Source organism: Coffea arabica, chromosome 2e, assembly GCF_036785885.1.
Source record: "Coffea arabica cultivar ET-39 chromosome 2e, Coffea Arabica ET-39 HiFi, whole genome shotgun sequence".
Lineage (NCBI taxonomy): Eukaryota > Viridiplantae > Streptophyta > Magnoliopsida > Gentianales > Rubiaceae > Coffea > Coffea arabica.
Window position 1 is genome coordinate 20,010,998 of NC_092313.1, and position 23,914 is coordinate 20,034,911.

Here is a 23,914-nt window from a genome sequence, read left to right on the forward strand (position 1 = left end):
GTGTTTGCTCGGTCGAATATTATTTCAAACTTTCGCTAAGGCCGATTTGCTTGGATGCAAATGCCATTTTTTCTCCTGCCAGCAAATGCACCAATATTAGCATCAGGTCTGTTTGTCACTCTTCTTGTTAGTATTTCTTAGAACTACATTATGGACTAATAAAATGTTTATGAACTGATTTTTGTCTCTCTACCTTATCAGAGTTAAGATAAATCTTGAACATTAATATGGTTTAAAATTCAATCTGTATAATACAATGGAACACGATTAAATTAAGTGGGTTTGTTTGGATTGTAAGTTATTTGAGATATTTTTACTGTAGCACTTTTTGTGATGTAATGTATGTGAGATGAAAAGGTAATTGGGAAGATAAAAATGTGCATTGAAAATTGTAATGATGATGTAAACAAATATATTTAGGGAAATAATATATCTATATATGCAGTGCTCTCTCGATTTTTTTTTTTTTTTTTTTTGAGCTTCTAATTCTATATACTCTCTTCTCTAGAGGGAGGACCGCTTTCACTTTAGTCTAAGTTCTCATTACAATTTTCTTAAATTTTTTATGTCATGCAAAATTGCTAAATTAAAATATTGAAACAGAAAACATTTGCATTCGGACAAACGCACATTGACTAAATTCTTCACAGTTAAGACCACGCAAGTAGCGTGCATGGACCAATGGACCGCAATAGCTATATATAGGGACTCAACACGACGACACGTTTGACGTTTTTCTTGCTCATCCCTCTCTCTCTCTCTCTCTCTCTCTGCCACCGAAAGCCCTTGCTCCCTCTATCAACTCTGTACTCTCTCCTTGACTCCATTGCCTTCTTCGTTATCTCCACTCAAAACTGGTTCGACTTTCTGATTCATTTTTTATCATTTAGTTCCTATTATGGATATCATATCTTCTTCTCTATTTTCGGTTGATTTAGACTCGTTTTGTGGTTTTGTGCTTTTACGTTACTTCGCGTAGTTATCAGTTTTTACTGTCTAATTTAGCGTTTCAGTGAAATAACCATCCATGTTTTCTGTATTAAATATTTTTTTATTCTAATTTTTTATATGCTTAACTATGTACGTTGTGATAGGGTGATTTTTGTGTTTTTTCCGTCGATTCTTTTTGGTTGTATAATAGTAGCGACGGACGATGTTTTTTTCGTAAGATATTACTCACGTGTTCTTTGTTACTGTGTAAATAAATTGAAATGAATGAAGTACGAGGAATAACACGTGATCTCGTTTTCTTGTTCGCATTTCATATTTATAATTTTCGTTGATGTTAATTTTTTTTTTACGGTACCTGTTCTTGTTTAGTTTTTGTGGTGTAGAATGAGGATGTTTTATTTGCATTTTCAAAATTTTATGGTATTATGTTTTGTAATGCATGTTTCACTCTATGAAGGTCTTGTGGATAATTACTTGTTGATCTGGATCTTCTTTTTTACGGTTCCTCTGTGTGTGTGTGTGTGTGTGTGTTTTGGGGTGTAACTTTAGGGAAGATAATAGTAGGAACTTAAATGTTTTAAAGAGTTCCGCATGCTTTATACAAAATGACGTGAGATTGCTTTGTTAATTTGAAGGCGACAGTCCTATTTTCTTCCTTCCTGTTATTGTTGGAAAAAAGTTGACTGATAGGGAGACTGGAGACGATATAATTTCTGTTGCCAGATGCTATCCTTGACTGTTGCCTTTCAGCTTTTACTGTTGGAATTGTTGTCTGTATCATGTGGCTATGCTCATCTAATCCTTGAGTGGCTTACACTGTATGTCTTCCCTTTTTAAGGTTGTCAAAGATGGCTGATGTGGAAGAAATTCAACCAATTGTCTGTGATAATGGAACTGGAATGGTTAAGGTTAGTAAGCCAAGCTGTTACACTTCGTATCCCAATTTCTTCCTGGAGGGGTTGGCTGGGCAGTGGGAAAGGGTTTTTTGCACTTGAGACCATGTCTAGGATGCATGGTGGTAATAAAAAGATCTGATAAGTTTGTGGACATAGTTCCATTTGCTGATGACTCACATGTCCGTATGGAGTGTCTCTCTTACATCTTATGACTGGAGTAAAAGATTTAAGCTTCTGTTACTTATATGCCTCTCTTCTAGTTGCACTAGCATAATCTGTACTATTGACAGTTGCAACTTCTACCTTTTTTCCCTTGGAATTCTCAGGCTGGATTTGCTGGTGATGATGCTCCTAGGGCTGTGTTTCCAAGTATGATTGGCCGACCTAAACACACTGCTGTGATGGTAGGGATGGGTCAGAAAGATTCTTACATAGGTGATGAAGCTCAGTCAAAAAGAGGAATGCTTAGTTTGAAATACCCCATTGAGCATGGTATAGTAAGTAATTGGGATGACATGGAGAAAATTTGGCATCACACTTTCTATAATGAGCTTCGCATTGCTCCGGATGAGCACCCTGTACTACTGACTGAAGCACCGTTAAACCCCAAGGCTAACAGGGAGAAAATGACCCAGATTATGTTTGAAACCTTCAATGTCCCTGCCATGTATGTAGCTATCCAGGCTGTCTTGTCTCTTTATGCCAGCGGTCGTACAACAGGTTTGTGGATGAACAATTTTTTTTTTTCTTTTAACTTGGATTTGTATTCTGTCATTCTGGTTGTGGTAAAAACTTGGGAATGATCCCCAAATAGATGTCAATTATAAAATATCTTTATTTGCTTGGGAAGCAAGGTGGACATGACTTCTAGTTTGTCATTTTTCATTCAGTCTACATTCTCTTTTTGGTCCTTGGTGCATAATTTTGTTTTCTGTGCAGGCATTGTCATGGATTCTGGTGATGGTGTTAGCCACACGGTTCCAATATATGAGGGTTATGCACTGCCCCATGCAATCCTGCGGCTGGACCTTGCTGGTCGTGATTTAACGGAGTATTTGAGGACCATTTTGACTGAGAGGGGGTATGTCTTCACAACGGCTGCTGAACAAGAAATTGTTCGCGATGTGAAAGAAAAACTTGCTTATGTTGCCTATGATTATGAGCAAGAGCTGGAGACTGCCAAAAGCAGCTCTACACTTGAGAAAAACTATGAGTTACCAGATGGGCAAGTGATTACAATTGGATCAGAGAGGTTTCGTTGCCCAGAAGTTCTATTCCAGCCAGCATTAATTGGAAATGAGGTTGCTGGCATCCATGAAACAACTTACAGATCCATTATGAAGTGTGATGTTGATATCAGGAAGGATCTGTATGGGAATGTTGTGCTGAGTGGTGGATCAACGATGTTCCCAGGAATTGCTGACCGCATGAGTAAGGAACTAATTGCTCTTGCTCCCAGTAGCATGAAGATAAAGGTTGTGGCTCCTCCTGAACGAAAATATAGTGTCTGGATTGGTGGGTCGATATTAGCATCTCTAAGCACCTTCCAGCAGGTACGCTAAGATTTTCTGAGTTTTTGGACAATATGTTCTTCAACATTTTGTTAGTTTAGATGGCTGTTGTATGGATTACATGTATCATTTAAATGTTGCAGATGTGGATAACTAAGAGCGAATACGATGAATCTGGTCCAGCAGTGGTTCATAGGAAGTGCTTCTGAGTTAGAGGAAGAGATACATGGTGTTTGCATCATTACTTTGGTTTAGCTGAATATTGAAGTCTGTTCCTTTGTAATGGAACGCTTTAGATCAGAAAATGAACCTCGACTCGGTGCCAAGCAATATATGTAGTAGAAGGGTGCTTCAGGACTAGATCTTTTTTGCTTTTGTTTTGTCTTAGTTACTGTGGTTTAGCTGATTTGAAGTTGGTACATCGGAAAATTTCAATTCTCTGTTTCACTATTTTTCTTGAATAGTGGGTTGCTTTTTGTTAATATATTTCCTACGACTATATTGATGTTAGTCCCAAATTGCTGTGTTTTTACTTGAGGAAAATTCTGCCAGGCTTTTTTCGTCTGTTCTAAAATGATGTTGGAGCTCATTCTTTTCATCACCAGTTAATTTATTTTAGGGCTTGAACTGTTTCTACCAGCAACTATGGTTCGTCAATCACTCATGGCAGATACTAGCCCCCATTGGTACTAACGTCAATTAGCCCTAGCTGCAGTGATGGCTAATGCATTTTTCCCCCTTTTTCTCTCTTTTACTTGATTTGCAAAAGATAAAGTTGGCTTTGTTATTATGAAGCTTCAGAAACCTTCCTTAGCAAAAACCTGTTCAGCATGTCTTTGTGACACTTGAACAGCAACGCAGAAGAGCTGAAAATTTTGCCTTCTCTCGGGGATAATCCATGGTTAAGGACGTGGTACTTGATGGTATGATATGTATGGATGGGGTTTCAGACCTTCCAGTTATCATAATACTTCATCTATATTTTTTAAGCTGATTTTTATTAAAACAACGTGGAAAATCATTGCCCATCTTAAGCAATAAGGCAGAATTGACATTGCATCAAGATATGCCTTGAACTTCTGGGTCTGTTTGGCTGTTTTTGAGTAATCTGCTTGCTGTTATAGTATTTGTCACTTTTTAGCGCTAAAACCTTGTGAATTGAGTGTTCAATGAATAAATGTTCAATGTGATTGATGCTACTCTTGAAGCAGTGGGATCTTTTTACCAGTTGTGATTTCTACAATGTTCTATGTTTACTACAACGCATGTCGTCTTTCTCCCTTCTTCATTTCTTGGGAAGAGAAAGTGGGAGGTATGTAAGCTTTTCATGTTTCTGCTATATCTTTAAACATCATGTCTCGCCAGCTCACCATGCTTTGTTCTTTTCTCTTCCGGTGTTATCTTCAGCTGTTGAGCTCAGTCACAACGCATGTATCCTTTGCATCGAACTACCTTCTTTTCTCCTTTATGTCAGTCGATTGTTGATATTAGCTACAATTTGGTAGCTTAACAGCATCATCAATTAAAAATCTTGGGAACTTTGTGTTTTGATTTAAAGCATGTCTAAATTGATTGCTAAATATCCGTACAATAGGTAGTAATGTTATTGTCACTTGAATTTATCACTGCCTTTTGTCTTTTAATAGGTTCTCTTTCAACAAGATGCAAAAAACAAAGAAGGAAAAGAATCTTGATTATCAAAACTTGCATTTCACTGTCCAATTCAATCTCATTTTTATTTTTTTTCCAAAAATAGTTGTAGAGGCTCCTTTTCCCTTGAGGTACTCGACTTTCTAAAGTTTATTGGCATTATTTGCCGATACCAACTGGAGTAACAAATTTGCTTGTATTTAAGTGATTTACTCTATCCAAACACCTTTTTATCTCACATACATCACATCAAAATAGTGCTACAGTATTTTTAAAAAAAAATTATTCCAAATAATCTACCATCCAAACACACCCAGAAAAAGAGAGGCAGAAAATAGTTTAAATATGTTTATCTGGAAAAGGATAATAATGGAAATTTATGCTTCAGAATTGTGGTTGTCATTGGATAAAGCTAGTAAAAGACGCTGGATGTAAGTAGCCAATCATCAGTTGTTTGGCTAAGTCTTTGTTGGGGTTTGATCCTGTCGACTCTGAATTGTATTCTTTGGACATATTTGAATTTGTCTTCCTTTGATTTCTTTTGGTTGGCACAATCTATGGAGCTATTAAGATATTTGTATCCCTGAATGCACGTCTAAATTCTTATGGAATTTATGAAGACATATTAGTGGTGTGGCAGTTTCTATCCTTGATGGATATCTTGTTTCCATATAAAACAACACATTTAGTATTTGGTGTATATTGTATTGTCCTGACTCATGAGTGTTTAATCTCTCTGGAAATCTGGTCATTAAGATAGGTTGTGAAATATTAAGGGTGGATGTTCTCTCATGTTTTGATTAATTTTGCTTTTAGTTGGATTGCTAGTTTGCATGATTCTAAATTGCTATACATGGTAACAGGGGGTTTCTGCCACTGTTTATGGGATGAATAGTTTGGCCGCTTCTTTAAGTGATGTTAGCTATCATGTCTATGCATGATGCTTCAGTCTTTTGTGCCTCTTTGAAACTCATGCAGGTTGCTGATAAATCTTCTCAGCATTCGTGCAGCTAAGGGACGTTAGCCAGTGGATAGATTGTATCGCTTAAGGTTCTCATCAGGTTTGGTTGCATATTCTTCCTGGAAAACCATATTGGTTCAAACAACAGTGAGAACCAGCATTGAGTACGGTTCCTCATATATCCTTTAGTCTGTTCACCATGGTTAAAGGGTTCCTTTTGGCCTGACAGTAGATTCTTCTTATATCAAAATATGACAAATAACACAGAATTAGTATTACATATCTGCTAGTCTTTGCAATGTCAAAAAGAAATAACTGTAGCCAATCATATTGGATTAATACTTGAAATTGCAAAGCTATTGGGGCTTCAAGCATTTCTTATTGCCACTGCCTTCTAATTGCTTAGGATAAAATGCAGGTGTGGACCAGCATAGAGTGCCTATTGATGGCAGTAATCTATTTAACACTCGCAAACATGATAGATTGTTGTCTAGATTAACATGCTAAGTTTAATCCCTTAAGATTGGTCATATGCAGTCTCTTGGTATTTTAACATGCCTATTGGTTTATAAGTTGGAGAGTTTTCTGGAAAAAGTTGCCCACAAAGTACTTTTGTAAATTAGTCTGAAACTGGATGCCTATGGCCAGTCACTCGATTTGCTCTTCTTGCTTCCCATGGTTGTTTGCTTTCATCTGGTATAAAAATCAAAACTGTAGTTTTCTTGTAACTGGCACAAACTCAATGATGTCTTCAAATAATTGGATCTCTCCTGTTTTTATCAGTAAGGATGGTTCCAGAAATACATGTTCTCTTTATATGTTATTTCAATAGGTCAATTTGCACGTTGATGAATCCATTTGTTTGTGCTATATTTATTGCTATTGGATGTTTAATGGAAGCTTGTATGATGCTTCTGTTATGTGGATACATCAGAAGTTCAGTTCTCCTTAATTCATTTCATAAGTATCCAAGTTGGCTGTTTATTTTGATGTATAGGCTTTGTCTGATCCTGAATAACCAAGAGTTCCTGCTGACTGCCTCCTGGCATAAGTGGACAATTTATATGTCGTACATGGTTTTCTACGGTTTTAGACTAAAATATTGATACTAGTTTATTATTTAGTACTCACTAACAGATCAAATAAAGTCGCTTGGCTAACAATTCACATGGTAGCTTTCAGTAAGTAAACAGGATTCCAAACATAAAAGTAGGATTACTGGAATGAAAGTGCTTGTGGTAACAACTAGATTAACTTATTAATAACCTTATGTCAAAATACTCCCTTTCCTCCTCACCCCCACCCGATAAAAAATGGCTCCTAATCTTAATTCAGATTGTATGTGAAGTAATTATGATTATATCTCAATATAGACATTTCTAAAAGGGAACTGATGTCGCAAATTGAGAGTTACAGTGATCTCAAAGTCATTAAATGATTTTGAACTTCTGGTTGCGGAAACATTAGCCAGTTGTCAAATGGGAAGACACTTGTTTACAATTCCTACTTTTACGGCGTCCTTTTTTTCTTTTTTCTTTTTCGCCACGGCGTTCAAAACAAGGTGAATACATGAAATGTTCTGAACACTCACTTTCATCTATCTCCTCTCTCTCTATGATGCAGAAGATTTATTTGGCCTCATCAGATAGATTTCGAATCGATTTGTGACTCAAATTCATTGAAGAACTTGCCAACAAGGTATTTTTTCTTCTTATACATTTTCATCAGCACAAGCATTTATCTTGAAATCAAGCATAGATGTTTGCTTGTGTCTATGAAAATCTAGGTCTTTCATTATAATCTTACGTGCTATATCTTTTCACTGTTGTAAAATTTTATTTAGCTGTTTTACACAACCGTGGGGGATGATCTTGCACATGAGACATTTAATTTGGATAATTTCTTGCTTTGGGATTTTTCTCCAATTGTATATTCAGAGTAGAATTTCCATGTGAAATGATGTGAATGTTCTTTCTAATGTGATATAGGACACTCATTGGCTTGTGCTTATGTGATGCCAGATAAACAGCTTAACATGCAAAAACAGTGGTTACTGAAGCCAGTCAATGGTCAACAAGAAAGCTACCCTTCATATGATGGATTTGTGTCTCCTCCTAAGTTTTTCCTGGATATGTTGCCTTTTGGAGTGCAAGGACCTGATAAGCCTCTTCTATTGACTGAACCTAACGAGGGTAAGAAAATAGACAATTTTGTTGGTACTGGTGAACATTTAAATGTTGTGCAAGGTTCAGATAATGAAATTGAAGGTGGTGGAGGGGTAAAAGAAACTTCACACAAGCGGATAAAATGGACAGATGATATGGTAAAGCTTCTGATTACTGCTCTTTCCTACACTGGAGAGGATGATGTTGCAGTTCAGCGTTTTAGATTTGTGAGTTGCCCAAAGGCAGGCAAGTGGAGAGCTATCTCAAACGTCATGGTACAAAGAGGTTATCATGTAACACCACATCAATGTGAGGATAAATTCTATGATTTGAGCAAAAAATACAGAAGGCTGAATGATATACTAGGCAGAGGTACAGCTTGTAACGTTGTAGAGAACCCGAAGCTTATGAACTCAATGGATCTGTCTAATGAAGTAGTGGCAGAAGTCATGAAGATTCTAAGTAGCAAACAGTTGTTCTTTAAAGAAATGTGCTCATATTATAATGGGAATCGGTTTTTTCTTCCTCATGATCAGTCTCTCCAACATTTAGTTAAAGTGGCTCTTAAAGCTAAAGGCAAGCTCTCTCAATATGTGAGTCATGAGCTGCCTGCAAAAAGAATGAGAGAGCTTGAAGATTTTGGAGTTTCAGGTTTCAGGAGTGCTCCTGATTGCAATAGAAAATCAGCATATCATCTATCAAACGAGCAGACTGATCCGATTTCTCTTACGAACGAGGGTGGTGAGGGAGACCGGTCTCAGGATGATTGGATGACATCTCGCTTGCTGCACTTGGAGGAGCAGAAATTGCAAATACAGGAGCAGAGACTCGATCTGGAGAAGTTTCTCAGGGACACCCAACAACAGGACTTGAAGTTGGAAAAGATGAGGCTGGAAAATCAGGTTATGAGGCTTGAGAATGAACGGTTGGCTGTTAAACTGAAATACTGGAAAAGAGGTCCTGATTGAATACTGTCTCAATACAATATTGTCTAGATAATGCAGGCGTCAAATAAGCATAGTAGCATCATTATTGAAATTGATCTTGTTGTTTTGTTGAATGTTTTTCACAGGCAGCAAATGAGCATTTGGAAAGTCCTATGCAGCAACTGATGGCAAGTTTTGTAAAGTCATTATCCAGGTTAAGTTTCTGAAGGAACCGGCTTGCTGATGTTTAAGCAGTATCTCCTTTTTCTTTTTGTAGTTGATGTTTCGTGGATTGATTTCTGTAATTTCCTAGCTTGAACTTGTACTTGAATTGGAAAAACCCGGTTTTATCTCGTTGCTATTTCTATAGATATTTGCTTCACTACTACATGCTTCTCGTTGCTATGTTTAGACAATTTTGCCTCAAGTGGATTATATCTTAAAATTCCTCTGCTTAATAGTGCCACTGGCATACCTATAATGGTCGTGATTTGGCAGTTTTCGGTTCTCCATCTCAGTGTCCTAATCCACAATTCTCTTGTCACCATATTGTTTTTTCATTCAGCGCCATTGTTTCCTGTGCTCGATTACTGGTGCGCAAATTTTTATTTTTATTTTTTTTTGGAGTTAATGACACCACGGATGCAGTTTCATACGTAATTCTTGGAATCTGAAATTTTATCTGATTAATTCTCTAAGGTACGGTAGCTATGGAGGACGCTGCATTGAAGAAGTCAAAATTGGCCTGTAGTAATTACTGAATAGTTATCTTGATAACTATTATTGTTGGGTATATACAACTTGGTTCGTAGGAGTGTTTGTGTTATCTTTCGGTACATTACCGGACGGATTTGTTGAATCCCCCGTTTTTACACATTCACATGCACTCAGTCTCAAACTCGGTCGTATTTCGCATCTGATTAGTTGTCCGTCCGACCGGATGACCAGAAATGTGAATGCGTATATAGTGTAGCTGGCCGACTTATGTGCAAGATATAAGATCCAGTTTGCAGCAGATCTTTTTCAGAGTGGGAAGAGCGAGTTTGCAGTCGATTGTAAAGGAGGAGGAGGAGAAACTAGAAAGACGAAGAAGAAGCAGAGAGAAAAAGAATAATAAAGGACATTGACCTGAAATGAACTTCTTCTAATAATTTATCAACTGTCAAAAAACAAGAAATTCGTACACACCCTTTCCCAAAAACAGATATTCACCGACTTAAATCAATCACCGGTAAATCCCGCATTTCTTTTCACTGCTAGCAGCATCCCCTGTTCCCACCCTATAGGTAATATTATTGAAAAATATATCATGAGTTGCTAGAATTTATAAAACGTCGTCCATCCTATTCCTTTTTGCTTTCTTCTTTTGTTTCTTCTGCAACATTTGTATCGTTGGCTGGTTCCTCAGCCGGCTTGCTCTCAGGAACGGCCTCTGCTGCCTCAGCTTTTGGTTCTTCAGCTTTTTCTGCTTTTGGTTCTTCAGGTGTTTCTGATTTCGGCTCTTCCGGGGTTTCTGCTTTTGGTTCTTCAGCCTTTTCTGTCGTGGATGGCTCGGCTGGTGCCTTTAATTTTAACACACACACACAAAATTAAAAAATAAAAAATAAAAAAAGAGAGAGACTTTCGGATCATATCATTCGCATTTACAAAGTAGATCATAATACATGATGATGATGGCATCTAAATCCTGTACGTAATAATGCGTTCGTTGAACAAAGAATTAGTGAGAGATTGATGCATTTCACTTACTGCCTCTGCGGGAGCACTTTCCTCAGCCTTCTTTTCTTCCAGGGCGAGGACCTGTGGCACCTCGGTGGTGGTCTCCTCCTTGGCTGGCTCCGGTGGTGGAGCTGTAGCCTCTTCCTTCATGCCCTTTTGAACGCTAGCACAGGCACCCATTTTTTTTTTTTTTCTAGTATTTCTTCAACGACAGATGCAGAAGCAATCCCTTCCTCTCTCTCTCCCTTTCTTTGATGCGCAGGCAAACCTTTCTCTCGCAAATTTTGGCTTTGAGGAGAGAAAGATTGAGCAAATTACTCAAGAGAGAAAAGGAGATTACTCAAATCGCGGTGATCAAATCATTGGTAAACTCGAGTTTATATAGGGGCACGATTTGCTGTTTCCGACATTCTATCCACGGTGAGGAAAATTTTCAGGGAGCCATGCCAAATACAGCTAATTTTTATTTGGCCTAAATATGCTATTAAACGACAACCATCAAACAAGCCCATTAAATAGAGGCTATAATTCCAGTATGATGAAATAGAGGTCGTAAATCCGAGTGCATGTGGACGACGGTTTTGCGGTTTTACTGCAATGCATCATCTTTCAATGCTTTATTATTATTTTTTAATTAACCCCGCCCCGCGCATTGGTTGAATTTTCTGGTTGGGAACATGGAAACATTTGACTAAATTGGATTCTGCTGCTTTGACTTTGAGTATATGTCTCAAATGTCAAAAGTTTATAAAGTTAAAAAAAAAAAAAAAAAAAAACCCATTCATCACCTCCGGCTTCTAATATGCTATTATAATGACTCGATCATGTCCTCAGATTATTGCTTTTGGAAATTGAAACTAAAAACTTTTTTTCCGACAAATTTGGGAAAAAAACCTTAAATGGTGGATGTCCGGAACCAGTGCCTTGTGTAGCATTTAAACTTGACTGAATAATACCTAATAAAGTGCAGGAATTGGTTAAAGCAACTAAAATAGTACAAGGTGAGCTCTAAAATCTGGTCAAAATAATTAAGTAAAGGCTCCAAGGACAAATTGTCACAAGTGTTTGCTAACCATAAAAAGAACTCTGTAATTTAAGAAGGATCAAGCCTTAACCGTTTAAAGGGATTTGCTGTTACAATATTTTAAGTCTCCATAGCCAACACGTAGGGATATGGGTAAGCATAACAATGAAGGAGACTTTACAGAAAATTAATTGATTGTAACCCATGTCCGAAAAGTTTCTATTTAACATGGACTTGGGGAGGGGAATGTTGGGTTGGGTGGTGGTCCAGTAGAAGGATTGTAAGTAAAAAAAAAAAAAAAAAAGGACTGGGCCCAATTAACCCTATATATATATATATATATATATATGAAACCGCATACATCATCAAATACATCATCCCCTACGTCATCAATGCCATTAGGTATCCCACTGGCTCTCTTGGATATCTATGTGCAACCTAATCAAAACACAGTCCCATTGCAATTGCATCTCCTTGTTAAATGTCGGTGCAATCTTGGTTTCTTTCATATTTGCTAGCTTGTTATTATATTATATGTATTATATATATTCCCATCCCATAATTCCACCTCTTCAACTCCGTCTCTACCCTATCAAACCCTAAAACGTGGTTCGAATGGCAACCATGAGCAAAGTGGGTGACGGGTTGAAGGCAACAATCCTAATGGTGGTGGTACAGGTAATTTTTTCAGGGATCAATATTATGTATAAACTCGCAGCCACTGATGGGATGGATCTCAGGGTTTTGGTGGCTTATCGTTTTCTTTTTGGCGCTGCTTTCATTGTTCCCGTTGCATTCTTTCTTGAAAGGTCCGAAATCATATTTGTAACTGCTAATGTTTACTAATATTATTATAGTTTTCCTTCTCTTTGACGTATTATATATGTTTTACCTGAATTAGATTCTGGAGTTCATGCTATAATTTCTTGATTGATACCGTTCAGTCATGCTGATTTTCTGGAGTTAAAACTTCATGAAGATTTTTAATGTTCATCACCATTTAAGTTTGCTTGCATGGCTTGTGGAGCATTGGAGGGTTTTGTGGAAACCTTTGGTAATATTTTGCAAATCTACGGTTTTTGTTCAAAATTGATAGAAATCAACTTTTTTCACATGTTCAGCAAATTATGTGTCCATATTTTGCAGAAACAACTTTTGGTGCACTTAGCAACTCCCGTTCCTAATTGAAAATTGTGTAGGATGGATATTCACGGGATATCGAAATTTTCTCTCAAAACAAATTCAAACGGGGCCTTATTTTTCGTTTTCAAATTAGAGCTAGAGGATTGTGCTGCATAGATATTTTTTTTTTATCTAGTTTCTCAAATTGAAGTTCCCAATTTCTTTATTCTCAAACTCCAACATATTACTATTAAACACCTCGATCATGACAAAGTTCTAATACGGCTACCTTGATCCTGTACTGAATATTGCAGGAAAAAGAGGCCAAAACTGACCTGGAAAGTGTCCTTATTCGCGCTTCTTTGCGGGTTATTTGGGTAAGTTTGAAATAGTTCTATGTTCAACCACTGAGTTTGGCTCAATGGCCACCACCAAAGCCTGTAAGGTTTGGTGGAATGGAAGGTCAAAGTTCAACCTTACCTTCTAATCTCCACCGGTTTTTCCGTTGGCCTCTTCAAATCTCCCTTTTTTCTAGTATAGAATAAATATAGGTCCATCGTATCTAGAAAAAAAAAAAAAAAAAAAGAAAGAAAGAAAGAAGAAGAAGAAATAGTTCTATGTTCTCTTTTTTTTTTTGTCAAAAGAAATAGTTCTATGTTCTGTGGAGTACAATTATTCGTTTTCAACTCGGAAGCTTTACTTCATGGTCTTCTTTTAACACGTGGAAACTCCTATGAAAAGCACGGACCTACCAACCTATACTACTGTAGTTAGCCAACCGTACCAATGCAACACCTCAGTGCAGGTGCTCATTCTAGCATACATTACCAATGCAACTCAATTCAGGTACCCATTCCTACATGCATTATTTGCCCTTCTGTTTATTGGGTTAGACTTTTTACCATATACCTTCATAAGAAAGATTCACTCTTCAGTGTTCTTGTTCATAGTCATAGCCTCAAGATTGTTAGTTATTCCAAAAATGTTGGTGTGGAGATAATCTCTAAAGGGCTTGTTGTTGGTAGCTTAAACTAGAACTAGAAATTCTTAGGCTAGAACTCGAATTTATTATCATGGATCGTTTAATTCGCTTACGATATCATCAATGGTTTCTACACTAACTGAATACTTAGTCTATCTCTGACAGTTCTAACTTTTGTAACTAATTTGGTGGAAAGTACAAGAGGCATACCGCTTTGGAACTGAACACTGGTTGAGTTAATATGGTAATGTATAGATTCACTAAATCATGGAATTTCTCATGTATTTGTATGAGAGATTTAGATTGTCAAATAACGAATTATAACACCCCAAATAATTTTTTTTTTTAAAAAAAACCACTAGTGATATGTTTCCTTTTTCGTCTATCCACTAAAATTGTTTGGTTTTGTTTACTGCAGTGGCGCACTGGGGCAGAATCTGATGTTAGAAAGCTTGGTACTTACGTCTGCAACATTTTCTGCAGCTATGGTCAATCTGATACCTGGTATTACCTTTATAGTAGCCGTTTGTTTGAGGTATGTGCCTCTCGAGTCGCTATGATTATAGATTCTTTTTATTCATTTCTTGACTTGATTTTTTGACTTCTAATTGTAGCTGGAACAATTTCCATCCTGATTTGTGGTTTCATTGAGATTAACTTTTCCTACATTTCAGGTTGGAAAATTTAGGGTGGCATACACTGGCAGGTAAAGCAAAGGTGTTGGGAACATTGATGGGCATTGGCGGGGCAATGTTGTTTACATTCTATAAAGGCCCGAATATCACAATTTGGGAAACAAACTTTAACCTTATGAAAATAACTAGTCATCATCCATCCCATGCTGCTGAAACTGGTAACCTCGCACTTGGTGTTATCCTGGCAATAGTCAGCTGTGTCTTCTACTCCCTCTGGTTGATTATTCAGGTGAGCTCGAGAAAATTAACTGTAACTAAGATCAATTATTACCGCTTCTTTAATTCTTGCAATATACTACAATTTTGATTTTGTAATTGACTTTCTGCGTTTCATATTCTGTTTCTTGAAATAGGCCAAGGCAGCTGCAGTGTACCCATGTCCTCAATCATTTACGGCACTCGTGGTTTTCTTTGCATCACTTTTCGGTACTGTTTCTGCACTTTGCATGCAGCGAGACTGGAGTCAATGGAAGTTAGGATGGGATATTAGGCTCCTAACGGTAGCATATGCGGTAGGTCAATACTAAGACAAAATTGAACATCAACTATTTCTGGCAAAATATTATTGAAGTTTTCTGTTCGTTTAACATGCAATCATACGATCACATGCTCCGTGCTGCTTAATTTGCAGGGGATTGTGGGCTCAGGAATCATGTTCGTAGTGATTGCTCAAGTTGTAGGAATGAGAGGTCCAGTGTTTGTGTCAGTTTTCAATCCACTGCTGCTTATATTTGTTGCAATAGTCGGATCACTTGTACTGGATGAGAAGCTGTACTTGGGAAGGTACGTTTGTCACACACAAAAATGTGCCAACTTTCTTCTTTATCATGTACTGTATCCACTTCAATGTCAATTGCCAAATATATATATATATATATATAGTTTATATGTATATGCTTGATGGTGCATGGCTAAGGTTGCCACTACTACGTTTTCAAGAAAGAAAAATAGAAATGCTGAATTGCCACCATGCAAGATCATCAACTCCAATATTCATTTTTCCCGGAAGTGCAGTTTTATGAAATTTTACGTGTCTTAGTCATGGGATTCTATATAACTAGTTCTACTAATACTTTTGTGTGCTACAGCTTGCTTGGAGGCATTCTCATAATTGCTGCATTATTTGTTGTCTCGTGGGGAAAAAGCAAAGAGATTAAAAAGATTACTCAACCGGTGCCAGAAGAGGACACGAGCATTGAGGATCAAGAAAGAGAGAAAAGCAGTGACAGGAATAACGATCAGTTGGTGCAAGAACAGAAGAACGTCAGTATTGAAAGTCATGCAGACCAAATCGAGATTACTATTACTAACCCTAAGTAGATAATTGTGGGTCATTATATAGTCCTAGATTTAAAATGTGAAAAATGGAGAAAAAACCTAATAAAAAAAAAAGTTAATGAACTGTTGGGGGTTATCTTTTTTAGGGGTTTCAAATCGTCTGGGGGACTGTTACATTTGATTTTTGCCTGTTGTACAGTAGCTATGCAGGGGAAACAATTTTGTTGTTATATGCTGTGACCAATTATTTTCTCTCAAATTTGAGATTTTGTCTATTAATTTAATCTCCACTTCAACTTACGTTGTGGGAGAAATCATTTCCTGCCTATAGATGAATTTTTGTGTTAAATAATTGAAACGATGAACAGAAATGATATTTGGACTAAAGATTGATCTATTTATGTGGGAAATTAAGTTTAAAAAGGAAAAACATGATAATTCTTTTTTTTTTTTTGGAAAATTGCTTTTTTCCCCATGTATGTTGGTTCTCTATGACCTTACATCAAGTAAAAGCATTTAGTACTGGTTGTCCTAAGTTCTGTAATACTGATTGATTTTTTTTTTTTTTTTTTTTGAGCACACTGATTGATGTTGTACTTAGATTGACGGATACGTACAATATATACCTAAGGTAAACCCAAACCTACCCTACCAAATGTATATACTATCTTTTGAGGGTTGATCTTTCAACTATATCCAGATTTCTACTTTGGTATCTAAATTCCAAAGTGAGTCACTTTAATACTTAGAACATAATATTCATTTCAATTAAGTAAAATTCCTTCACTTGAGTCTTTAAAATATAAACGTTTTGCTAACACCTATGGTAAGTATGGTAGCATTTTGGAGGCTATTCAAATTAGGACTATCAATCCAAATTTCTAAATCGAGTTTTGACAAACCCAAGTTTGACTCACAAATTAAATAGAGTTTTTGGACTTTTGGACTCGAGCCTAAATTAGAAGGTTAAAGCCCAACTCATACTTTTATAAGAGTTTCGAGTTTAAATCTGGTTCAACCTGAACTCATAAATAAATATATAATTATATATAATGTATATTTGAAAATTATTAATTGCTATAAATTTACATATAAATTATTAATACTAATATTTTATGCTGTAATATGTATAATTATAAATTATAAATATTTTTATATATTTTATGTATATAATTATACTTATACACAAGTTGGGCTCAATTGGATTTGACTCTAATAAAGCCTATGCTCAACTCACATTTAATTCAGGCATAATATTCAGATACAAGCTCTATCCTGTCAAATTAGACTCGCGGGGTAGCTCGAGCCCATTAACAATCCTATTCAAAGTCTATTGAACAAATTTAACGCATCCTCTCCTAAATAGTAGATGCTCAACATCTCCAGAAAGAAGGGTACGTATTACAATTGTAATTATCAATTGTGAGGGACATCAATGGGGCAAACTTTAATGTTCCTATTTTATTACTGAGAAGATAAAAATTTGTTTGCCACTGAAATTCTTTTCTAAAACTGCTCCTACAACGTTAAGAATTCTAACATAGCATTGCCATAATCTTGGGGATCCAAATTTCAAAACTAAAATCCCACAATACACATGACCATGTCCTGAATTCACAGGATCTCATCTGTGCAGATAACATGGTAAGCATTTGTAAGCGCTAGATTTTGTATGTAGGAAATGAATTATGAAGATCTGTCTTGTGATAAAAAAAAAAATTCAAATGTGTGCACTATTATTTACATTTCACAGAATACAAACATTTAAACCATTTCCCTACCACAACAAAGCAAAGCATATCATGTATTTTCGACCCACATTGTTGCCCTTGCATAAGTGAACTGGTTTCGTCAGTTTTGATTTCCATCGTCCATTTAAAGCGTGAACCAAAACGGAATTGAAAAGTACTTGGAATAAATACTATGACTTCTTAAGTGTTGTAAAACTAATAAAATGAAATACTATAATAGGAATTGAAATATTAGGGAAATGAGTAGAGGAATGAAGAATGATTTTCTTATATTCCAACTAATATAAAAGTCATTCCAAAGGGTGTCAATGTACCTCTATATATAGGTACTACAAGATTAAAGGAACATCAATCCTATTAAACACCCACTATTACAAGAATATGAAGAAACTTATGAAACGGTTTCTCCACTACATGAGTAGATTTATGGATTGTAACTTCTATACATAATATGGCCATAAATCATGAATTAATCCTCTTGGGAATACAAAGGAACATTCACACTTTAAATTGTTTCATAACATTAAGGCCTTACTTTATGTACTTTCTGGTTCCAATCTCTCTAACCAAAAATATCAAAGAATCCCTCCAAGGAAAACAGAAAATCAATTGCCCCAGTTGGGTTTTGGAGAGAGGGACAGAAGGACTAAAGTGGGTCGTGGTGGCGGCGGCGGCGGCGGAATGCCAACGAGCATTAGCAAGCTAAACGGGTGGAAGGTTTGCGTGTGTTTGGACAATAAATTATTTTGAGACAATTTTATGAAAAAATATTGTAGCATTTTTTTGATGTGATATATGTGAGATAAAAAGATAATTGAAAAATGTGTTGATGATGCAAGCAAGTTAATGTGTGTGAATAAGGTGAAAATAATGTGTAATCCAAACACCCCGTTGCCTTGTTTTAGAAAGGTATGTCTGACAATATTGTTTATTAGTTGTAACTCATTATGTACATCGTTTAATACTTCTTTTTGAGTTTTTATCTTATGTGTATTACTTAAAATCAGTAGGTTATGATCTGTTTCTGACAATTTTATGAAGTTTTGTATCTTGGATCAGCTTGGACGAGTTTCAATGAATACTTTGACGCTCGTATTAGGCTAAGGTTTGCGTGGCTTTTCGATGTAAAATTTATTCTTAAACATGAAAGTGGTTCATCAAATGATTTATCTAGGTTTTGACCCAAAAAAAAAAGATTTATCTAGGCCTTGTGTGTATTTTTATTTGTTATACCATAATCTATGTGGTTCTTGGTTGCTATGCCTTAATTCGTGATTGTGTGATTTCTTTTTGCTGAGTGGATGTTGTCAAATTTCCCATTTAGGAAAAAGAAAATTTAACACCTCCTACGTTAGAATATTCTAATGTCATTGTGAGAACCCGTATTTTTTTCCATTTTCTAGGTTTTATTATTTTTCATGGCTTGTTTTCTGCATTTTCGTGAGTAGGAAAAAAATTCTAGATCTTTTTAAGGAGCAGATATAGTTTTTAGATGATTTTTCTAGTATCGAATAGGTTTTGAGAAATTAAGCTCGTATACCGGACGTGGGACCCACTAGTGCGAAAAGTTCGAAAAAATTCGGCCAACTAGGTTAAGTTTTGGATACTGAAATTAAATTACCGGGTGTTAAGAGATAATTAGAGGATGCTAAGTGGATTGGTATAAGAGAGACAAGTTAGGTAAGCATTTAATAAAAGGTGACAAGTGTCACCATGGGATTGCTTCTTACAATAAGACTACTATTCACCTTTTCTATTTGACCAAATAAAGCACAAAATTAACCAAAATTTCTCCATTTTCTCTCTTCTAGTGGTCGGCCCTCTCTCTCAAAAAGAAAGAAAGAAACTCTTTAAGTTTTGCTTCTATTCAGCTCAAAACCATCCAACCAGCCATTGAAACTTGAAATTTCTCCATAAAACCTTTTCAATTAGTGTTCGTGAGTTGATTTGTGGAGTTATTTGGAAAGCTAAGAGGACCTATTGCTCCCTCTCTCTTGTTTCTAAGGTGAGTTGAGAAGAACCATTCTCCTCCCTCTAATGATGCTTAATTTGTGATTAGTGGTAGTATAAAGTGCAATATTATGGATTACATCTTGATTTATGGTTGAATTAGTGAAGTTTTTTATTTATTGGTGATTTTTCTGTTTTAATATGAACATGATTGTGTGGCTATCTATGATGATTGGAAATGGTATATAATGACTCTAGGAGGTGGAAAAAGTGGGTAATTACAACCAATTTCTGTTTGGAAGAAAAATTGACAAGTTAGGGTTTTTATGAATAACATTCTGCCCGGTTTTATAGCTCCTAGTTAGAGGCCGAATTGGTCTTGGCTTAAAACATGAAAGTTGTAGGAAATGACATTTTAGAGGTGCCTACAAAATTTCAGGTCAATCCGAGTAGTGTAGGATGAGAAAAGTCGAAATTACCCTTGCTGTCCTGGTTTTACCCGAATGTAAGAATTGCGCCTGTAATTGATTGTTTTGGTTGGAATTGCTTCGGAATTGGTTGTTGAGGTCTTCTGATGAAATGTAGCCCTGTTTCTTAGCTTTCAGCTGGTTTTGGAATTTCTGAATTTGGACTTGGATAGCCTGATTTATGATGTTTCCGCTAGAATGCATTTTGTGAATCTGTTTTACGGTTTTGGTGTAGTATCTTGCATTTTTGACATGGTTGCACTCAAAACTGGGTTGAGTGACCTTCTGTAATGTTGTAGCCCTGTCTTTTAGCTTCGAAACGGTGTATCTTACACCTTCATCCGGTAATCGTAGTGTCTTTGGTGCTATTACCGCAAAAAGAGGTCAAAAACTATTTTTTTTTCAGGGCAAAGCTAATTCTATTTCCGGATTTTCTGGTTTCCTCTATTGCTTGTGTATGGTTAGGGAACCATGTTTTGGTGGTATGTAGAATTGGTTTATGACATGTAATCGAGTCTTATTGTGTTTATTTGAATAGTTTAGGGCTTGACTTTCATATCCGGTCATTTCCTAGCTAAATTTTGTACTTGAATGCCATTAAGCCTAGTGAACAGCTTTTGGGAATGAGATTATTTTTGTACGAACTGTTGGGACTGATTTGAGGAAATAATGAAGCCATGATGGCTGGAAAATAGGTAAACACAAGGGATATGCTGCCGAAATGTTTCTTGAAGGCTAGTTGGATTTACTTGTGATTTGAACGAAGGGCTTTTGGGTTGTTTGAGCCTAGGTTTTCATATTACCTTTTCGTTACAAAAATTCATGTTTTGCACCCTTGTTTTAGTAATTATTTGGCGAGGCATACGACTGGCAGTCGAGCCTCACATGTGCATTCTGTATACTCGATTTTGAAAGTGGAACCTTCAATTGTTTTCCTTGGATTATTTTAGGGTTTCTTGGTAATTAAAGCTCTCTTTTGGGAGGTATCTGCACTGACCCTGGTGAGTGTACTACTCACTTGTGTGTTACTATATGGTTTTGATACTTGAACTTGATGAGTTAAATGTTTATTGTACCATTGATATTGATTGAAGTGAGGGTGTACTTTATCACTCTCACCTATTTCTCATGTTATTGGAATGTTACAAGAAATGTTACATGAAATGAAAAGTACTTGACTTGGTGGCGTTTGGACGAGTATCCAACGACCATGCTTGTTACCATTGAGCTCAACCCCATTGGTAATTGATTGAATCGAGCCGGCAAGGGTTTGACCGTGACAATTAATGAGTCTTGGGTAAAGTTATAAGGAATCTTGTAGTATGAGAGACTCTCGATTCCGGTATACTCGAGTAATACCACAGTGCAAGTGTTTGGAGTTCGGGCCCGGTAGGGGGATGTTAGGTGGAAGGAATGGGAGTAAAGTGAAGTCTACGGTTGGTTACTTTTAAACATTGACGGAGAGTCAATGAGATCCGATCAAGAATGCAAACGAGGAAAAGGGCTCTTGAGAGCCGCCCGTATCCTTTTATCGTCATTATTGATATGTGTCTGTATTTACTTTTGATGAATTGGACTGAAAAGCTTGATGCATCTATGAACTCGGTTGCTTGAGTGGTACTATCTCACTGGGCAATTAGCTCACCCCATTCCTTTTATTTTCCTTACAGGAATCTGACTGTTTATGGAATGACTTTTGATAATTGGTTGCCGAATGAACTAAATGAATATCCCTTTTGTATAGTTTATGAGTTGAAACCCTACATGTGCATTTGGGGCCGTTTTCACTTTTATTATGGCAACCGTACATGTATTAATTTTTGAGTACCTTTCATATTCCATTTTGGCTTGTAAACGCTGAATTTGATGTTGTATATGTATCTTTGATGTATGGTTGGGTTCTGACGGGTCGATTACTATTCATGGCCGACTCCGGATTTCATTTTTTATTTTGGGTTATTTTGCCATTGTGACTTGCTTACGCGCGTTATAAGTCCGGAACGCGATAGACCGCTCTAAACTGCACCGTAAGTCCTGGTGAGAGTTGGGCAGGCAGTCCGCTAACCCTTTGGTTCGCCTTAGGGGAAGGTGGGGTTGTCACAGTCATTATCAGAATGGCACTTTTTTTTTTGTCAGTAACGATATATTTGTATAATCTATTCTATCTTAATCTAGGGGAGAGAGGGAGCCTAAGGAGGCTGTGGTAGGGAGCCAGTGGGTATACAGACCCAACTAGACTAAGGGAGTGATCTGGCACAACTCTTAGATTTTTTTCGCTACAAGTGATGTTTCAACCCTCACCTACAGTCTAAGGAGGGACTTAAGCCCCTCCTTGGTGGCCACTGAGCCATTGGCCCAGTGGTTATCAGAATGACACTTCAAATGGCCTGAGTGGTGGGATGGAGGAAAATCCTGATCATGTCAGATTGCAAAGCAGCAATTGACCTCATCACTAGCATCAATGCATAGGATGGGTACGTAGCAACCATTCTGGAAGATATTATGAGTTTATTTAAAATAATTACTGTAACACATTTTATGTTGTGATATATGTGAAATAAAAAAATATATTAAAATTTGTCTTTATAATGCAAGTAGATTATTTTTTTCTCAAATCATCCAATCCAAACACACTCAGACCTTGCAAAAGGTTTTGAGCTTGGCATATTCCTTGTTGTGCCTAGATCAGTTAATGTAGGAAGTCATGCGTTAACACATTTTATAACAAAACTACTTAATGACATAGAATGGGAAAATAACTTCCCAGTTTGGCTAACAGAAGCTGCAAAAAATGATAGGAGGGCTGAGACCCATTTTTTGTAATTAACTTTTGTACTTTCAATTGTTAATATATATATATATATATATATATATATATATATATATATATATATATATATATACACACACAAATATTGATGTTTGTTGAAAAATATGTCATTATCATCGTTCTTGTTTTTCATTTTAGGAAGAAAAGGCCAAAATTACATTGGAAAGTGCTTCTCTTCAAGTTCTTTCAAGTTATTTGGGTAAGTCGAAATACTTCCCCCTTTGTTTTTGGATGTTTCTACAACATGATTTTTTCCTACAAAAAACTCTTCACGAAATCTTGGACTTAGCTAGCGAAAATGAACTCACTCATGAAATTGCATTATCCAATATACGTTTATCTACGTTGCATTATCCAACAAACACTTAAGTGAGATTACAATATTCCTAATTTCATTATTTTTTGAAATTAGGAATATCATAATCGCACTCTACTTTTCTGTTAATCTCATTTCCACTATTATTTTTATCATAAAGTTTTCATGTATTAGACTATATGATAAAATAAATTATGAAAGTGTAATTAATATTTTAAAAAAAAAGAGATTACTATCTCTCTGCACGTAATCACTTGCAATTAGACCATGGTGTGAAAAAACATGGACAAGAACTTGATGCGGTTGTGTTTTGTGAATTCTGTCCAGTTATTATACGTGTTTAAATTTTTGATGTGCAAATACATGAAAATATCGTATTGAATATATGTTAAATATTTAATTTTTGTACACTACTTTTATTACGAATATAACAATGCAAAATAATTGTACATTAAGTAATATAAAATGTACAACAACCAGACTGAATCGCATGAAACTTTAACCAAGTCCTTTCCCCAAAAGCATCGAGGCACCTTGGAAAGTAGAAATTAGCCCCTGTTAAGAAGTTGTTTAGATTAATTTTGTCGGTAAAATTAACCTCAAAATAGAGTTGAAAGATGAACTAAATTATTTAATAATCGAATCTAATTCATTTGATAAGAGCTCGTTCAAGTTTGATTCACCAACTAGTGAAGTCAAGATTGAATAGTATTTTATATT

General features: G+C 36.2%; 4 protein-coding genes across 6 annotated transcripts; 3 read left to right on the top strand and 1 right to left on the bottom strand.

The window, feature by feature from the left end:
* The first annotated feature begins 702 nt into the window (after positions 1–702).
* LOC113731723 (actin-7-like) lies at positions 703–3,876 on the top strand. Its single transcript, XM_072079694.1, has 5 exons — positions 703–857; positions 1,790–1,859; positions 2,174–2,567; positions 2,787–3,400; positions 3,502–3,876. Exons 2-5 carry the CDS (start codon positions 1,800–1,802, stop codon positions 3,565–3,567), a joined length of 1,134 nt encoding a protein of 377 aa, XP_071935795.1. The 5' UTR covers positions 703–857; positions 1,790–1,799; the 3' UTR covers positions 3,568–3,876.
* Positions 3,877–4,006: 130 nt separating this feature from the next.
* Positions 4,007–9,445, top strand: LOC113729175 (uncharacterized). Of its 3 annotated transcripts, none has more exons than XM_072079696.1 (2): positions 4,007–9,091; positions 9,207–9,445. In XM_072079696.1, the coding sequence occupies exons 1-2, from the start codon at positions 7,984–7,986 to the stop codon at positions 9,215–9,217; spliced, it is 1,119 nt and encodes a 372-aa protein (XP_071935797.1). In that variant the 5' UTR covers positions 4,007–7,983; the 3' UTR covers positions 9,218–9,445. The 3 variants fall into 3 exon arrangements, with proteins under 3 accessions (XP_071935797.1, XP_071935796.1, XP_071935798.1); XM_072079695.1 differs by having other exon boundaries at positions 4,007–7,667; positions 7,958–9,445; XM_072079697.1 differs by having other exon boundaries at positions 4,007–7,667; positions 7,991–9,445.
* Positions 9,446–10,183: 738 nt separating this feature from the next.
* Positions 10,184–11,172, bottom strand: LOC113729584 (uncharacterized). Its single transcript, XM_027253860.2, has 2 exons — positions 10,810–11,172; positions 10,184–10,622 (listed from the first exon to the last, which is right to left on the bottom strand). The coding sequence occupies exons 1-2, from the start codon at positions 10,957–10,959 to the stop codon at positions 10,404–10,406; spliced, it is 369 nt and encodes a 122-aa protein (XP_027109661.2). The 5' UTR covers positions 10,960–11,172; the 3' UTR covers positions 10,184–10,403.
* Positions 11,173–12,223: 1,051 nt separating this feature from the next.
* Positions 12,224–16,206, top strand: LOC113728727 (WAT1-related protein At1g68170-like). The gene is made up of 7 exons (XM_072079701.1): positions 12,224–12,612; positions 13,240–13,302; positions 14,326–14,442; positions 14,582–14,831; positions 14,956–15,114; positions 15,234–15,385; positions 15,691–16,206. Exons 1-7 carry the CDS (start codon positions 12,419–12,421, stop codon positions 15,920–15,922), a joined length of 1,167 nt encoding a protein of 388 aa, XP_071935802.1. The 5' UTR covers positions 12,224–12,418; the 3' UTR covers positions 15,923–16,206.
* The last annotated feature ends 7,708 nt before the right edge of the window (positions 16,207–23,914 follow it).